The sequence below is a fragment of the Prionailurus bengalensis genome, chromosome D2 (assembly GCF_016509475.1).
Source record: "Prionailurus bengalensis isolate Pbe53 chromosome D2, Fcat_Pben_1.1_paternal_pri, whole genome shotgun sequence".
Lineage (NCBI taxonomy): Eukaryota > Metazoa > Chordata > Mammalia > Carnivora > Felidae > Prionailurus > Prionailurus bengalensis.
This window is the reverse complement of record NC_057351.1, coordinates 71,327,772-71,345,675: the sequence shown is the minus strand read 5'-3', so window position 1 is coordinate 71,345,675 and position 17,904 is coordinate 71,327,772. Positions and strand designations below refer to the sequence as shown.

At 41.7% G+C, this 17,904-nt stretch overlaps 1 protein-coding gene across 1 annotated transcript in view; it reads right to left on the bottom strand.

Moving 5' to 3' along the window:
- Positions 1 to 16,157, bottom strand: part of FHIP2A (FHF complex subunit HOOK interacting protein 2A) — a 38,321-nt gene extending 22,164 nt beyond the window's left edge. The window contains exons 1-5 of the mRNA XM_043597645.1: positions 15,771 to 16,157; positions 8,842 to 8,920; positions 3,393 to 3,562; positions 1,561 to 1,665; positions 996 to 1,118 (exon numbers count right to left, since the gene is read on the bottom strand). Coding sequence (XP_043453580.1) covers positions 996 to 1,118; positions 1,561 to 1,665; positions 3,393 to 3,562; positions 8,842 to 8,920; positions 15,771 to 15,815 — 522 coding nt within the window. The 5' untranslated portion in view covers positions 15,816 to 16,157. The remainder of the gene's footprint in view (positions 1 to 995; positions 1,119 to 1,560; positions 1,666 to 3,392; positions 3,563 to 8,841; positions 8,921 to 15,770) is intronic.
- Positions 16,158 to 17,904: the final 1,747 nt, after the last annotated feature.

Genomic DNA, 17,904 nt, shown 5'->3' with positions numbered 1-17,904 from the left:
GAGAACTGTAGACCCAAAGAGGGGAAACTGCACTGTATGTAATTTATACCTAATCTAGGGGAAAAAAAAGAAAAGAGAGAAAAAGATTTTTTAAAAAACTAAAAAATCAAAACTGTTTTTTCTACCATATTCCTAATAATTTCACTGCTGAAAACAAAAAAAAAGTTAATGAAAGAAGAAAGTACACAAAAATTGTCTGATTTAGGGGCACCTGGATGACTCAGTCAGTTAAGCATCTGACTCTTAACTTCAGCTCCCGTCATGCTATTACAGTTTGTGGGTTCAAGCCCCACATTGGGCTCCGTGCTGACAGCATGGAGCCTGCTTGGAATTCTCTCTCTCTCTCTCTCTCTCTCTCTCTCTCTCTCTCTCGCTCTGCCCCACCCCTGCTCATATGCACACGCGTGCTCGTTCTCTCTCAAAATAAATTAACTTAAAAAAAATCGTCTAATTTAAAACTAGAAGTAAAACCCAAAATATCAGTTGATGTAATAAGTAAAGTATGATTCAATGACTATGGCTAAGAAAAGATAGTACGGAACATGAAAGCAATCCCAACTATGATCCCAGGCTGGAGAGGTAACTCGTGACTTTGTACATCTGTCCAAATCTGCACACACCATCCCTGCCCCAGTCCGGGTCACCCATGCTCCACACTAGAGCTTGCCTGGCTGAAAACATGATAGCTTATAAACTTCTGTGACTTCTCTCTCCCTGATTTCCCCCTTCAAGCTGCATTCCTGCTAAGCCTTGATTCTATGTGTCGAGACCCTGTGCTGCCCTATGTATCTGGCTCAACTATTTTCTCTGAAAATTGTTCTCCTCAGAAGATTCAAGTTAAAACAGTGATCTTAAGTGAAAAATAATTCTAGGAGGTAAAACAAGCCATATGATACCCACAAATGTAATTCCTTCTAATATTACTTACAGAATTCAATTCTCAAAATAATTTTAATGTAAGTATGCTTTGAAGGTTGACAAGAAGCGTACCGTACCTCCAGAAAAAAATTAACCAAGTAGGGATTTTGTTTCAGCTTTGCACACACGATACAGAGAAACTGGATTTCTTCATTTTCCGTTGGTGTTGCAAGGACTTCACCGCACAGTCGAATTAATTTCTGTCAAAAAATTTAAAACAAATTTTGAAACTTGGGTTACTTTTTACAAGTATGTAAACAGTCGTCTGTTTGCCTTAAGTGTATTTAAATTTTTCAAATAATGCAAATACCTTGCATTTTTCAGACAGAACGCTATTTAAAATCACCTATAACAAAACAGATTTACTAATTTTTCAATTGCCCTAAGAAAGCAATAAGGCGCACAAGAAACTCTCCTTGAGGTATCACAGAGGTAAGTTAAAGGAAAAATTGATGTATAAATTTTTAAGAGAAAAACATCAAGAGCATATATAATACCATGTCGGGTAGACAAAAAGCTCAAGGATTTGCTCATTTACATGTTATTTTGAGAATAACTTCATGATTTTTACTCTCAGAAAAATTGTATTAAATAATTTATACGCTCAAAGAAATCCAATCAAATTTAAGGGGGAGAAAATACCTGCACTGGCCTGTGTACATTAATGTGTGGGAGTAGTGGCTGCTGGATTCTTCCCAGAAGTTTAGTGTAGAATACCAACACCTGCTGTCTCATTCCTGGAGGACACTGGGTATGCGAAAAAAGAAACACGAACAAGAAGAAAACAGGCAATACAGACACACTCAAAAGCCTTTAAATTAAAGACGAGGAGAAATACACACGTGAATATATTTCACCCTCAAAAGCCAAGGCAATCGGCCAACTAATGAGTTCGTCAGAATCAAATTCTCAACCCAATATTAATGACTGGTATTCTGGAAATAAAATTACATCTGGGACTATAATATAGTTTATGGAACCACAGGCTAATGTAATTACAAGCAGCGTGATAGTAACACGTTGTTGAGATCAGAGCTGGTTCGGGCAACATCAACCTGTTTATGTTCTAAATACTACAGAAACATGAAACTACTATGGTCAAATCCACGGCTAAAGCAAAAGCAGAATCTTGTTACTTACACTAGTGATGGGTGATCAATAACCCTCCATCATAGAGATGCAGGAGTAAACAAAGCCTTCCAACATGTATATGTAAATAAAAGGAACCCTCTGGTATAAAATGCTGTGATTCATTCTAACAATGCTGCTTTACATTAGTTGCAAAATTATTTACATTAGATTATTATAAACAAGGAAGAAGTGTTTATGACATGCCAGCTGTTTTCGATCTTTGCTGAAAAGGAGGTAAATGATTACTTACTTGGTGGGTTAAGAGAGCACGAACTAACAAGGTTCTATGTTCTATGATTGACCTGCTTATGCTGCCTCGCAATGAAAACAGTCACAAAATGAATATATTTCCACAGCATCATCACAGACACGCTATCTGGAAACAGTATAAACTATAATCTTAAGCACAGTATTTTTTTTGATAGCAAATACCTTGCATTATTCAGATAAAACATGAATAATGTTTCAATCACCAATATAAAAATTAATTTGCCAGTGGTACAATTATTAACATTCACTCAAAAACCAATTAATCTATATTCAAGTTAGTGTTGCAAAGCCCCTCTCTCCACATGACAGGAGAAAGAAGGGAGGAAGGAAATGAATTGCAGGGCACTGGAAGCAGATGTCCTGTCTCTAAAATATAAATTACATGAATTTAACTTAAAATGAATTGCGAGTATTACAGACTCGGTTAAAAGCAAACTGTCCTTAACACCACTGTTCGTGACTCTGTCTGGTGTTTCAAGATGTCTATTAATTTTTTCGTCAGTTGGATTTTCACACATATTACAGAAATTCACAGAACAAAACCCACAGGCTTTGAAACTTGCCTTCATACACAATTTGAAAGTTTCTTGGTAAAGAATATTATTTATACCATAACATCAGTTTTGCAAAGATTTCTCAAGATTCACGAGGCCTAAAAAGTTAACCTGGCTCCACTCATCAGTAGAGGTCATGTCAGAACAATCAGTGACATTCTCTTTCAGGACCGTGAAAAAGAATTCCTATTGTCATAACACAACGTTCACTGGGTTCCTTCTCGTGTCCTATGGCTCTGAGTGTGTGCACTTGACTTTATTTTCACAAATGTTTACACTGTAATTCTAAGCAGCCTAAGTACCCGTTGTTGTCTAGAGCATTTGGAGGCTTTGCTAGCTCTACGGAGAGTCACATTCGTACAGCCTGCATGCTTTCTGTTTTTCACAATCCTGACTTGAATCCCGCCATGCTTAATAAGTACCTCTATAATTAAATTTAGTACTTGGCAGCTTCTCTGTCTCTAAGACATTAATGCATGTATTACATGCCCAAGAACACGATGTGGATTAGGAACTTACGTCAGCTTTCCCTAAGGTATATAACGTTTCCAAGATCTTGTGATGAAGCAAATATTCCATGCATGGCCCTGTCACTCCGAATTCTCGCTCACGTTCTTCTTGTAGCAAAATACCTAACATCTGGTCCAGATGAGAAGGGATATTTGTATCTGTCACTGGGGCTTTATCATCTAAATAATAATAAAAAAAAAAAATTCATCAAACATTCAAACATTGTAAAACTGCATATTTGTACCCAAATACTCTTGATATTTCCCCTATTCTAATTCAAACTGAGAAAAATCTCAACTCCACACTTAAGTTTATATTCATGGTATAATTATCTTTGCCGGGATTCAGATGATTCTTTTTGCCATATTCTTACAAAAAAACTGAATCAATATTCTGAAATATATTCTATTAGCTAACGTCCATGCACGAGAATTCAAAATAAGAGCCATTTATATGGAAATGGGAACTTGACCAAGAAAAAATACATGTAAATCAGTATTTTGTATGCACTTGCAATTAAAGTTGTTTTTTTTTTCAATCAGCCACTGCAGAAGATCTGAATTTTAAGTCTATATAGAAACAGGTTGGCCTTTAAACACTGAGCCGAATCAGGCAGGATGTGTAGAAAAGGTAGGTTCTGTTTTGGACTGCTACTGAATCACACCGTAACACTGGCAAGTCAGACATTTATAGCCCCTAATTAATCTCCATTTGTGAACGCATGAGGAGCTCAAAGAAAAATTTTGGACATCTCTCATTAACAGACAACTATTCACAAAGCTAAAGCTTCTCCTCAGGAGAGTTCTTATAAACCCTATTGATTTTTTAAGATAAAATTTCATCGATACTTTTCAGAGTTCACAGTTCAACTTGAAAATCACATGGTTTTATCAACCTGTCCTTATGGTTAAAATTACTCTTAATAAAGGGGTTAAATTACTCTTAATAAAATGTGAAGTTTTCTAGAATATTGAAATGCAAAATATACTTGGAGGGGGGCATGGGTGGCTCAGTTAGCTAAGCGTCCAACTCTTGATTTCAGCTCAGGTCATCTCACAGTTTGTGAGATCGGGTCCTGTGGAGCCTGCTTGGGATTCTCTCTGCCCCTCCTCTGCTTGCATGCACGCTCTCTCTCTCTCTCTCTCAAAATAAATAAAAATAAATAAACATCAAAATATACTTGGAAATGCCAAGTTCTTACTTACATTTCTATTGTCATTTACTTACTACCGTCATAGTATGTACAACACAATCCTAGTATGCTATATATTTATTTGATGACATGTTGCTTTGTCTGTATGTGTGCACATTTTTGTAAACACACAGTTTAAACCATAACACTAAGCCCTACAGAGAAAACAATGGAAAGACAAGAGTCACCCTTGTTTCCAAGGAGGACATATGTACCACGTTTGATATAATATCTGGCAGGTATTAAAAGCATGGCACCTGGAGGGATACCTGGGTGGCTCAGTCAGTTCAGCGTCCGACCTCGGCTCAGGTCATGATCTCCCGGTTTGTGAGTTCAAGGCCTGTGTTGGGCTCTGGGCTGATAGCTCAGAGCCTGGAGCCTGCTTCAGATTCTGTGTCTCATTGTCTCTGCCCCTCCCCCACTTGTGCTCTGTCTCTCTCTCTCTCTCTCTCTGTCTGTCTCTCTCTCTCTCTCTCAAAAATTAAATGTAAAAAAAAAAATTTAAACAAAAGAAACAAAAAAAGCATGGGGCCTGGAATTAGACAACTTGCATTCAAATCTTGGCTCAGTCACTTGTAGTTGGATGACCTTGGCAAACTATTCAAGCCTCAGTCACCAACACCTGTAAAATGGGGCTAATCAACACCAGTAAGTGTTTTTGAATGATTTCAATGAAATGACGTGTGTACAGTTCCATGCCTTAGCACACAGTAAGAATTCAAGAAATGTGAACTTACGGTGTCTCATTTTGTATTCTTCTAAAATGAGTAGTCTGGCGCTAATAGACGAGAAGTAAGTTTATTTGAAATCTATTTTTTTTAATGATTTTTCTCCTTTAATTGCTGACTTGATATAAACATTCCAGGGAAGAATGAATGTTCAAGCATCGTCTGTTTACAGTCATTAAGGGAGAAAAATGACCAGAAAGACTGTTTAAATCGAGAAGCAAATAAATTGTAAATTTGACTTGACAAATTAAAATCTTTGCTCCCTAGAAGGCAACACATAGTTTCTGCCGTCTACCCTCATCCCTCCGAAGCTGTATGTAGGTCTCCGTGTGCCGCATTTCCTATTCCTTCCACCTGAAATGCCTTTGTCCTCCTTATCTATCTTGGAACCTCCTACTCATCCTTTAAGATCCAGGTTAGAGGGGCGCCTGGCTGGCTCAGTCAGCCGAGCGTCTGACTCTTGATTTCAGCTCAGGTCATGATCCCAGGATCGTGGGAGCAGGAGCTCCACCCTGGGCTCTGCGCTGACGGTGCAGAGCCTGTTTGAGGTCCTCTCCCTCTCAAAATAAATAAATAAAAATTAAAAAATAAAATCCAGGTTCTAGACTCTGCCTCTTCCCATTTCTCCCTTCTTTGTTTTCTCTCTGTGCCTGATGCAGACGCGCTTGTCCCATACTTTATTATAAAGTACATACTTATTTCTGCTCCTGCAGTGTAAAAAAAATCATTTAAAGCAAGAACTTAAGGGGCGCCTGGGTGGCTCAGTCGGTTAAGCGGCTGACTTCGGCTCGGGTCATGATCTCGCGGTCCGTGAGTTCGAGCCCCGCGTCGGGCTCTGGGCTGACAGCTCAGAGCCTGGAGCCTGTTTCAGATTCTGTGTCTCCCTCTCTCTGACCCTCCCCTGTTCATGCTCTGTCTCAAAAATAAATTAAAAAAACATTAAAAAAATAAATAAATAAAGCAAGAACTTAAGGTCCTTCCTTTAAAGTATTTCCTTTAAAGCTATGGAGGGATGAAAACTTGGGCAAGAATAGTCATTTGAAAAGGCAGCTCCTCTCAAAAAAACTTTCCTATAGGTCTGCTGTCTAAATATCCAAATTAAGGTAGAAATCCCATTTTACATGGAAAGGTATACATATTTTTTGTCTAATTTTTACTTATTACACACATGTAAAGGATTTTTTCCTTTAAAGAAGAATTACCTGTGACCCCATTGGCTTGCCTGAATACTCTATCGCAGGAGTTGCCAGACTTTGGCCTATGGGACAAATCCAGTCTTGCCATGTGTTTAAGGTGTATCGGAACAAAGGAAAGCTATTGTTTTATATATTGTTGATGGCTACCTTTGCATTACAACAACAGAACTGAGTCGTTGCAACAGAGGCCACAGGGCCCACAAAGCCTAAAATAGTTACCATCTGGCCCTTTACCGGAAAATTTGTCCACCTTTGACCTAATTTATTTCATATTCCCCTTAATCTCCATCCTTCCTATTCACTAAGAAAGACAGAAGCAACCAGAAAATAACTTTTGAAGACTTCGTACATCAACCACATCCACCCTTTCTGAATCTATACCTATATGTTCTGCTTTCTACCTTATTTAATGGATGGCCTGTCCACATGCCTATTAAGGCTAAGCCTGCACGTGTGCCCTAGACCCCATCCCCTTGCCTAGTTAAGGGTATTGCTCAGAAATGATCGCATCTAACTCTTGTTGTCCACCTTTCCCTCCCTGCTACATCATTCCAACAATGTATAAATTGCACTATCTTCCATCTTTAAAAACATATTTTAAGCCCTCTCTTGAAGGGCATCTGGCTGGCTCTGTTGGAAGAGCATGTGACTCTTGATCTCTGGATTGTGGGTTCAAGCCCCACATTGGGTGTAGAGATTACATACATACACACATACATAAATCCGTCTCTTGATATCACATCTCCCTCCGGCTACTGCTCTGCTTCTCAGCCCCCCTTTCCACTGACGTAACAGAGCAGTCCACACACATTGTCTACACAGGTTCTCTGCCCATTTTCTTTTAAACCTACTGCAATCAGGTCTTCTCTCTCCTCCTTGCTATCAAAATGCCTCTTATCAAGTCCACTAATGAGCTCCTCGTGGCTGAGTCCAAAGATCCTTTCTTAGACTTCATTACCCTGACATCACCGTCAATTGACATAATTAATCTCTCTCTTCTAAATCCCAGGACACCATTCTACCTTGGGTGTCTTCTACCCCATGGGCAAACGCAGTACCTTTTGCTATTATTCTCATCATCCTCACCTCTGAACATTGAGCCCCAGGGCTCCATTTCTGAACCCTTTCTCTCTTCCACCTATCCTTACTCCCTACAACATCTCATCCAATCCCAAGGCTTCAAACCCTACTTAAAGGTGATGATTTCAGTTTCACATCTCTGGTTTAGACCCCCACCTTAAATTCCAAATTCCTACTTCCAACTGTCTACCTGACACATCCAACTGGATCTGTAATTGGCATCTCAAATTTAACACGTCCAAAACATTCTCACAAACCTGCTCCTCCTACAGTCGGCCTGTTCTAAGTGGTCTATTTTCCAACTGCCCCAGTCCAAAAATTTGGAGTTTCCTTCACTCAGTCTCTCATACCCAACATTCAATCCATCAACAAAGCTTTCTGCAAAACAGATCCAGAATACCATCACTTCTTACCAGCTCCGCCCTGGCTTCAGCCACCACCATTGCTTACAGCATTCCAAAAGTCCCCTAAGGGTTCTACAGTTTCACCTCTGCATCCTTTCGATCTCATTTTTTTCACAGAAGCCAAAGTGGTCCCTTTACGATAGATTACGTTACACCGCCACTCAAAACCCTCTAACCCAAGCTTCCCACCTTGGAGTAAAAGCTAAAGCCCTTATAACAGCTTACAAGGCCCTTCGCAACGGCACCCGGCTCCTGTCTGATGTCACCCCCTCACACTTTTTTCCTTGTTCACGTTGCTCTAGCCACACTGGCTTCCTTGAGGTTCCTAGACTATGCCAAGCATGCTGCATGCTCCAGCCTCAGGGTTTTTGCATTAGGTCCTCCTCCTGAAACCAACCCCCCAGATTTGCTCTCTCTCTCCTTCTGATTCCAACTGAGAGGTCGGCTTGGGCAATGAGGCTTTCTCTAACCTACAATAGCCAGCTGTACCCTTTCCTCCCATGTATACACTTCTATCCTCTCAGCCTGCTTCATTTTCCCCTTAGTACCTACCATCTGACACACTATGTGTATTGGTCGAGTTATTGTTCGCTTCTACGTAGTCAATATACAAACTCTATTAGGACAGGGATTTTGCCTGTTTGATCTACTGTTCATTCTATCACCCAGTGCCTAGAACAATGCCTATGCATAGCAGGTGCTCAACAGACACATTTTTTAAATGAATCTAAAAGAGGAATTAGAAGTACAATAACTTGGCTATAACTTTACATATAAAACAACTTTGAAAACTAATTTGAAACATATTTTAGTATTTCATAAATTTTCCGTTCAATTAACATTAGCTCTGTTTCTTACCCGAAGTCTCTATGTAGTAATGGGTAATTGCCTTCCAGTGATAAACAAAATCTTCTTGCAAAGGAAGAGAAGGTGCAAGCTGCACAAACACACACACACACACACAAAAAGACCACAACGATTAAGAAAATGGCATGAAACGTTTCCTGTACAGTATAACTCTGTATTTGTCTACTAATAATACCAAAGCAGCATAAAAATAAAGGATGAGCTTTAATTCAATTCTATATGTCAGATATCAAAGAGAAACACAGTCAAGAAAGTAACAATGACTTATTAAGAATGAGGAAAAACACATTTATCACATTTATCATTATTATTATTAAACTACAAGAAGTGGGATTCTTTTTTCCTCCCTGAAACTAGTAACTACGTACGGCTTCAAAAGTAACAGTGTGAAATGAAAAGATGCAATATCCTATTTAAATTATCAGTAAAATGAAATGATCAATAACCAGGGATCTTCGTACCCAGGACTTTGAAATGCAAAACTGTACAAGCTGCTGTGTAATTAGTTACACGTCACCATTACGAACACATATGCCAAAGTCAACCCTGTAATCAGATTAAAACTGTTCCCTACGTTCAGTGACACACAGATGTGAATCTTTTCAAGCCTGGATTAGGCAGCGCATATTTTTAGCAAAATACCTATGTGAACAAGACACTACCAATTTAAATTCCACAGAGCCATAAATGTTTTACATTTTGGCTTTAAAATTTACTTCAGGGGCACCCGGGTGGCTCAGTCGATTGAGCGTCCGACTTCGGCTCAGATCATGATCTCACGGTGCGTGGGTTCGAGGCCCGCGTCGGGCTCTGTGCTGACAGCTCGGAGCCTGGAGCCTGCTTCGGATTCTGTGTCTCCCTCTCTCTCTGCCCCTCCCCTGCTCATGCTCTATCTCTCAAAACTAAATAAATCGTTGGAAAAAAAAATTTTTTTTAAATAAAATTTACTTCAAATGTTTTTAAGACCAAAATTATATCCCTTTGGCCGTTTCACTGCAAACCTGCCAAGTATTTCAAATGTGTGTTAAACAGATGGAAAAAGACCTGGATGCACCTTCCACAACATTGTCTTTTCCTAAAATAGAGAGAATGCTCCCCCACCCACCACCCCAGTCCTACTATCGCCCACAAATTTTGGTCAGAATGTTCACAGTTGCCCCGGCTTATTTAAAAACAAATGGGTTTCGGGGCGCCTGGGTGGCGCAGTCGGTTAAGCGGCTGACTTCGGCCCAGGTCATGATCTCACGGTACGTGAGTTCGAGCCCTGCGTCGGGCTCTGTGCTGACAGCTCAGAGTCCGGAGTCTGTTTCAGATTCTGTGTCTCCCTGTCTCTGCCCCTCCCCCGTTCATGCTCTGTCTCTCTCTGTCCCAAAAATAAATAAACAAACGTTGAAAAAAAAAAATTTAAAAACAAATGGGTTTCTATTCTGGGAACCTAAAACATGGCACAGCCGACTATCTTTCATTTCCATCTACTTCATCTAAACCGATGACCTAAGAGGTCATGTTACTCCTACATGTTACTCCTGTCCTACCTGTTCCATTTTGATTTCTTGGTGGCCTCAAGCAGAGAGACCTTAAATTCTCTTCAAGTTCGAAATCCTGTCAAAACAACCTCAGAACTATTGGGCAAGTTATACACATTGGTCCTGGACACCTTCAGCGTGTCAACCCAGAAGATGAAATGTCTTTAGGAAAGAACATTTCTCGCCATCGCCAACGTTTTCACGCTCGCTTTCATGCTTGCCTGTGTGCACCATTCTGAATCGCGCTGGGTTAAGAGATGCACCTCATTTCCAAATGGAGAGCTGTGAAATTCTTAAAAAGGCTTTCAGATCTTTAACAAAAGGAATTTAAACCTTTGGGATTATTATCCCTGAAGAAGAACATGGGGAGGGACAGTATTTGGGAGACATTGAGAAAAAAATTAGAAAGAAAATTAGAAAGTGTGACCTTTGGAAAACAGAATAACGTTCCTGAAACTTTTAGATTTAAAAAAAAAATCTGTTTTAATCAGCTACTTGTTTTTAGGATCGTCTTCAAAGATATCAACACTCTCTTGTTTTGGGGGACCTGGTTTTTTATTCACCACCTTTTATATAGTTAAATGTATTAACAGTTGGGACAAACTCAAATGAAATCTGGTGTTTCAAAAAAAAAAAAAGAAAGAAAAAACGTACTTAATTTCTTAAGTGTAAATATTGCGATCTGTTAAATTTTTCCAAGGGCATCTCCTTGGTATATAAGTAATTACAGCATCCTTGTTCCAGATTATTTTACCTGTGGGACTTAACTCCATTTCCAAGTCACTAAATCAGAGGATCTTACAGGATTGATGTTGCCACCTTTGTTGTTCTAGTCAAATTCAAAGCAGGCTAGTGTTGCTTACCTGTGACTCTCTCTCTCCCAGGAGTTTGATTTAAATAAGAAACCTATTTATATTTAAGTAGCCGGTGAGACAGTTCCAAACTGCTAATAACTTAGTTTAATAACAATCTTGTTACAACATGAATAAATTTCCTTATATATGTAAAACTTCCTACTAAAATTGTCTTTCACTACTAATTCTAACATGCAAATCACCTGTTTTACCACTATGTAAAATAAACATTTATGCAATGGGTAAAAATTTTAAAATTTAGAATCAGCATGAGGGGATTCTAATTTGCATTAACTTTTTACAAAACAGAGATCAAATTTTTGAAAATTCATGCAGTAACACTCTCGACCAAAACTTGACACGAAGGCCTACCTTGGACATGGCTTTCCCGGGGAAGCCTTGCCAGACTTCTGGCCAAGGATACAGTTCTCTGCACATGCTCTGTGGCACCCTCTCTGAGGCTCGCTCTCTCTTAGCCCTGATCCCACATCTGTCATTGCTGACTTCCACTGCATTGTCAACTCTACAAGGGCTGGGACCGCTTATGACATCTTTTTCATCACTGAATTCCCGGTTTCCGACTCGTGGCACAGAGTAGGCACTCCATAGTATTTACAGAGTGAAGAAGCAAATGACACAGCAGTTGTTCCCATTTAATGAGCAGTTATGTGCCGGGCACAGTGCTGCAAAGTTTACACTTCCTAGATGGTCTTAAATTATCTTACAATAAACTCCGATTTTTTCCAAACCCCTATCAAGATCCAAAGCCAGTTCACTGCCTCACCCAAGGGAAACACTGCTTGTAACCAGACACTCAGACCATCTTTTTCCAAAAGCCGGAGCACACAGAAAGACCCACAGCGGTAACCCAGAGGAGAGCTCCCCATCTGCCACCAAAGCCCCATCTGCTCACTCTCCCACGTGCATCGTGAACACTCCACGCCCTAATCGTCTAAGTGCTTCTTCCTCCTAACCTCTTCCCTAAGGCCTCTCCTACCTTCCCTGCCTTTCCCAAGGCCAGCCCCAGCCTCCCTTCCTCCAGAGAGCCTTCTCCAAGCCCTGCGATCCTGTGTGCCCCCACAGAACTCCTTGGCTGAACAATCATCCAAAAATTAATAATAATGGTTCACATTTATGAAGCACGTACAATGTACCAGGTACCGCACTAGGCATTTCATATATATTGTCTCGTTTAAATTTCACAATAATCCCATGAGATAGGTATCATTATTTCCACTTTACAATGAGGAAGTTGAAATGTACAAGGATTAAGTAACTTGTCCTGCAAGGGAGGAAAGGGTCGGCCGTAGAACTGAGACCCTGTTCTATACAGCTCTAGGGGCTAGGCCGCACTCTTGTGCACTGTTTGATCTTTAATTTGTGTATTTGTTTTGTCTGCTAAATTAGACTGTAAGCATTGTGAGCAAGGACGCAGGTATACCTTCTTTCCTCTGCGCTGTGCCACGCTTTCATGGTAGGCTCATAAAACATCTGCTGAACAACTAAAGTTAGAGATCCTGTCAGAAAAGAATACGCCTAAGAAAACACTACAGATGTTTGATTTGAAGTTTTAATTGCCAGGGCAGAATAGTTTTTCAAAAATTACTGGTTTCAACAATCATCAACTCTTCACTCTACTTTGAAAAGATACACATCCTGAAAAATGACTTCCATTGAATTAATTAGCTAAAGTTGATAAAACTTCCTTCCCTTATCCTCTTGGAATAAATCTGCCCCCGAAAGGGTGAAACTGGCTGAAATTTAAAAAGAACCAGCCCCTGGCAGATTACCTAGGACAGACTAGGCCCTCAACAAACATTGAATTGTACTAAATGGAAAGTGTTTTACTTGTACTTTGGAGAAATTGGACTAGCATGATCCTGTCCAACCTCGGAACTAACTACCAGAGAGGCCTGATTTCACCCTTGTGACATGTGGCAACAGGCTAAACAAAATGGATTCACTGCAAAACGTACTGGCCGATCATTTTTACTTTGAGGGAAGATTCATTTCTGAAAAGGGAAGCAAGAGGTATGTTACAGTTCTTGTTTTTGATCAAGGTATGAATTTGTCTCCTAAACTCAAAATGCAGTCTATCCACTTAACAACTCATTTTCAAATATTAATCTTGAAAATACCTCATATATTTTTTCCTTACAATGTTAACAGGAAGCGAGGAGAAACCATTAAGTAAACAAAAAGGAAAACTCTGCCTGTAAACCTCATTTAAATGTTAATCTGGTCAACCCTAAAAAACCATTTGAAGGCTGATCCAATTGAACAAAGAAACCTATAAAGTAATAATATCAAAATGGTTGAAAACAGCAACACAATTGAAAAAAAGGTCATGTCAGCATCTGCACAGAGGATAATGTCCCACCTCTGAAAAACAGGGATAATTATGTTAATTGCAAAACTGTTATCAGAAAATACTCATCGGACAGAAAAGAACATGCTAATTGGGCGTACAAATTAAAAGGAGTACAGAGAAAAGCTAGTGAAATGAACTGATGAGTGGTAAAAGTAGTTTATAGAAGAAAACGCCCGGCAAATAAAATAGAACTGAAAAAATGGAAACCAATCTTCGGCTAGGAAAAAACATTCTTCAAATACCACAAAGATGGCTTACTTATCATTATGTATGAGTTCATTCCCAAGAGGGAATGTAAAAAGGAAAAAGAAAAGTTAGTACGGCCAAAATGTTTTCAGATTTAACCTCCTATCAAGGTAAACTGGAAGGTATCACAGCTAAAACCATTAACTCTAAGAAAATAAAAACATTAGTTTTCTAAATGCAATGTATCAGTTACTAGGACTAGATGATTATAATCCACTCTTAACTTTTTCTCACTTCAGCAAAGTAGGGGAGCTGGATATTACAGAGCCAGTCAGACAACTGACATGCATAATTTGGTAGATGCTAGCATATAGTTACAAAAAGAAAACAAGGACAGAAAACACAGGCCTCGGGATAAAAATGACTCTTTACTGGGAGAATACGAAAACCATCTTTCTTTTTCTAACTACTTATTTCTGTAATAAGGCAGGATCAGCCTGATAGGTAAAGGATGTAAATAATGAAATACATTTTTTAATTCCAATTCCCATTTTTTAATTCAATATTAACCTGTATTCAATGTTAAAATTAAAGGATTCTTGGCATTTTAAGTTAAAAAATAATATAAAATGTAAATGTCACCGTTTTCAGAAATTTCGGTTACGTTCTTCTAACATAAAGGTGCTGCAGACTGTGTATAAGAAAGGAAAATTAAAAGCTGTCCTCAAGTCTAAAACCGTCATCTCCCTCAGTGTAATAACTGCTCTTCATTCAAGAAAACGCTTTCTTGATTTGATACACGTTTTCCCAAGAGCTTGTAGTAGAGCTTAAATGATTTTTAAACATTTCCCACATATCACTTAAAATAACAACTGTACTAAATTTGTTTTTGTTCTCATACTTAATTTAAAAAACCCACTTGATTTTTATCTGACCATAAAAACTATTCTATTGCAGTTAGTTTATTGTTTTTGTTTTTTAAGTTGGGTGAATTTTAGTGTGCTATATCACACACTCTAAACACAGAAAGAGAATGACATTTTTTTAAATTAGCAAAGTACTGGTTTCTCCCACAGGATGCATTTTTCAGTTTGGGCAACTCTCCCTGAGGAAAGAGAAACAACCAAAGTAGAGCAAACTGGACCTCTTATTATTAAAAAGGCAGCGAGACATTCATTTCCTCTTTAGTTACTACTCTTGGGTTAGGCTGTTAGGGTATCTGAATGTCTGTCTACGCTGGTGTCTAAAATCCTCAAAGGAGAGCGTCCAGGAAGAGAGAACAAGAAAGGAAACAGATGGCCTCGCTGCTCTGCGAAGGCTTGGAAGCGGTCTAGACCACGTACTCGACCAGACCCTCCAAACTCCCATTTCACAACAATCAATACGATGCAGCTGAGTTGGGCCGCGAGGCCATCGAAGGCAAGGCCGGCAGGATTAGGAAACCGGGTCCGCGGGCGGCCTCCTCGCAGAGTCGCCCCCCCGCTCCCTCCCCCACGCCCCCGGCAGGGGCACACCTTCCTCCCCACCCCACCTTCCAAAGTCAACACGACAGCAAGCCAAACCCAAGCCCGAGCCGTGTCTGGCCGTTTCTTTTGTCCTGTTCCACGGTGATCACTTTTTTCCAGAGCAGGTTAACGGTCCGGGAGTCCCGGGGTGCGCCCTACGGCCCCGCCAGGTGCTCCCGATCCCCCGGCCCATCAAGGAATCAGGCGACCCCGCTCCGGCCGGGGCACCCGCCCACCCCCTCCCCCGTGGACGCACAGGGACCCGCGCCGGCGCGGGGCAGGACGGCGAGGAGGGGGCCTGCTCCGAGCCAGGCCGCTCGGCCCGGGCGCCCCGACGGCCCCGCCGTGCCCCGGAGCGCCAGCCCCGGCCTCGCCCCTCCGCGGAAACCGGGCCGCCGAGGCCCCGGGCCGAGGCCGCAGGGAGCGTAGGCCGCCGCCATCCCCGGCCTGTCGTGCGCCCGCTGCCCCGCGGCCTTACCGCCTCCACGGCGTGCTGCAGGATGGAGGTGAACTTGGAGAACATCTTGTCCCGGGACTGCAGCAGCCTCTCCCGGGACGACCTGGAGAGCTCCTCGATCCGCCGCCGCCGCCCCTGCTGCGGCTGCCGGGGCCGCTCCAGAGTGAAGGCCGGTGCGGGCGGAGAGGACGAGCAGAGGGCCGAGGCGGGCCCGGGCCCGGCCGCTTCCGGGGTGTGCGGGCGGCGCGGCGGCTCCGGCGGGCGCTGGGACGCGGCGGGCGGCGAGGAGGGCGTTCGGCACGGACTCGGGGGTCCCGCGACGCTCCGGCGGCGGTTGCGGCTCCGGCTCGGACACGGTGGCAGCCCGGCTCGGGTTCCTTCCGCCCGCTCTGCCCGCCGCGGCCTGCAGGGGGCGCCGCCGCGGCCCGGGGAGGCCCGGACCGGGCCTGACCAGCGGCGGGGCGGCCGGACACCGCGGGGGCGGGGGAGGCGCGGGAGGCCGCGGCCGGCTGGGGGCGGGAGCCGGGCGAGCGGACACGGTCGTCCTCACGTTTGAAAAATTCAGCCAGCCTCCGTTTTGTTTCTCCAGGGGAAGTGGCAGGTGTATTTTGTAGGGAAACGTAGCCATACCCGTACGTAATATTCCGAGGTTCGTCTTTTAAGGGCAGATTTGGGAGACTGGTAAGAAACAGCAAAGTATTCCTAAGGCAAAAATGGACCGTGCATTTAAATGCTAAGAAGGAGAACAAATCAACTCATGTTGGTGAAATGGCTCTGCTGATTGGAAATTACATTATTGTTAATTGTTGATTATTCAACATTAAGACAGGAAGCCCCAAATGGACCTATAGTAAGGTGGTTCAGTTAATAGTTGGTAACATGTTTGATTGGTGCAGGGCATTCAGTATTGCATCTTCTATTCTGTTTATCAGATGAAACTGGAAAACAGGGAAAGAATCTGAAGGGCTTCTGTCTGCTAAATGCCTAGAACAGGTAAGAGGGGCTACGATGTAAGCACTAGGCTGGAGGTTTCTTAAAACTACCATGTGACAGGGTATTAGTCAAGCTCTGAAAAACACAATTCGGGCTGGTAAATTTTAGGTTGGGTTGATACAAGTTATGAAAATGTTCAGATCCTGGAGAACTTCCTGTTTGTTTTTGCTAGTATTGGTATTTTATCAAAAGGACCGTTAAGTTCTCGATAAGGTGAGGGTGGAGTAAGTTTTGCATAACCGGTGATGAAACTGTGTATTTGTAATTGAATTAGTTGAATAGGAAACACAAGCAGAAAAGTGGCAGCAGTGTGGAGTGGTGTTAAGAGCCAGTCTCTGGAGGCGAGTAGCCTAAATTTAAATCCCGGCTCTGCCACTCACCATGGCAAATTACTTTATCTCTATGCACTTTAGTTTCTTCACCTGAAGAATTGGGGAGAAGAGCACCTATCACAGGAGGTTGTGTGGGATTTGTTAACATATGTAGGATGCTTTACGTAGACATGTCCAGTAAATAGCAAAGCAATACATTGGCATTTGCTATTACCATTATTAGTAGTAGTAATAGTAGTATTTAACAAAATAATATGACCAGAAATCAAGGTTAAGGAGGAGGTTTAACTACAGATCTCCCCTGACCTTCGGTGGGGTTATGTCCCCATAATTACATCCTAAGTTGAAAAGGTCTGAAGTCAAAATGCATTTAATACACTTAACCTACTGAACATCAGTCTGCCTACCTACCTGCCTACCTAAATGCGCTCAGAACACCTACGCCTACACCTACATTAACTACCCTTGGTCAAAATCATCTAACGCAAAGCCTGTTTTATAATAGTGTTTGGATACCTCATGTAATTTATTGAAAACTGTACTGAAAGGGAAAAGCAGAATGATTTTAAGTGCATCCTTTGTTTACTCTTGTGATCTAGTGGCTGACTGGGAGCTGCTGCCCAGCGTCCCGAGAATATCCTACAGCACGTCACTAGCCTGGGAACAGAGCCACATAAGATTCGAAGTATGGTTTCTACTGAATGCGTATCACTCTCACACCATCAAAAAGTCAAAAGATCTTAAGTCTAACTGTTGTAAACAAGGGACTATCTGTAGTTTTGTCTTCTTTTCTCCTCTGTTTCTGTTGCTTGTATCCTTGCAGATAAATC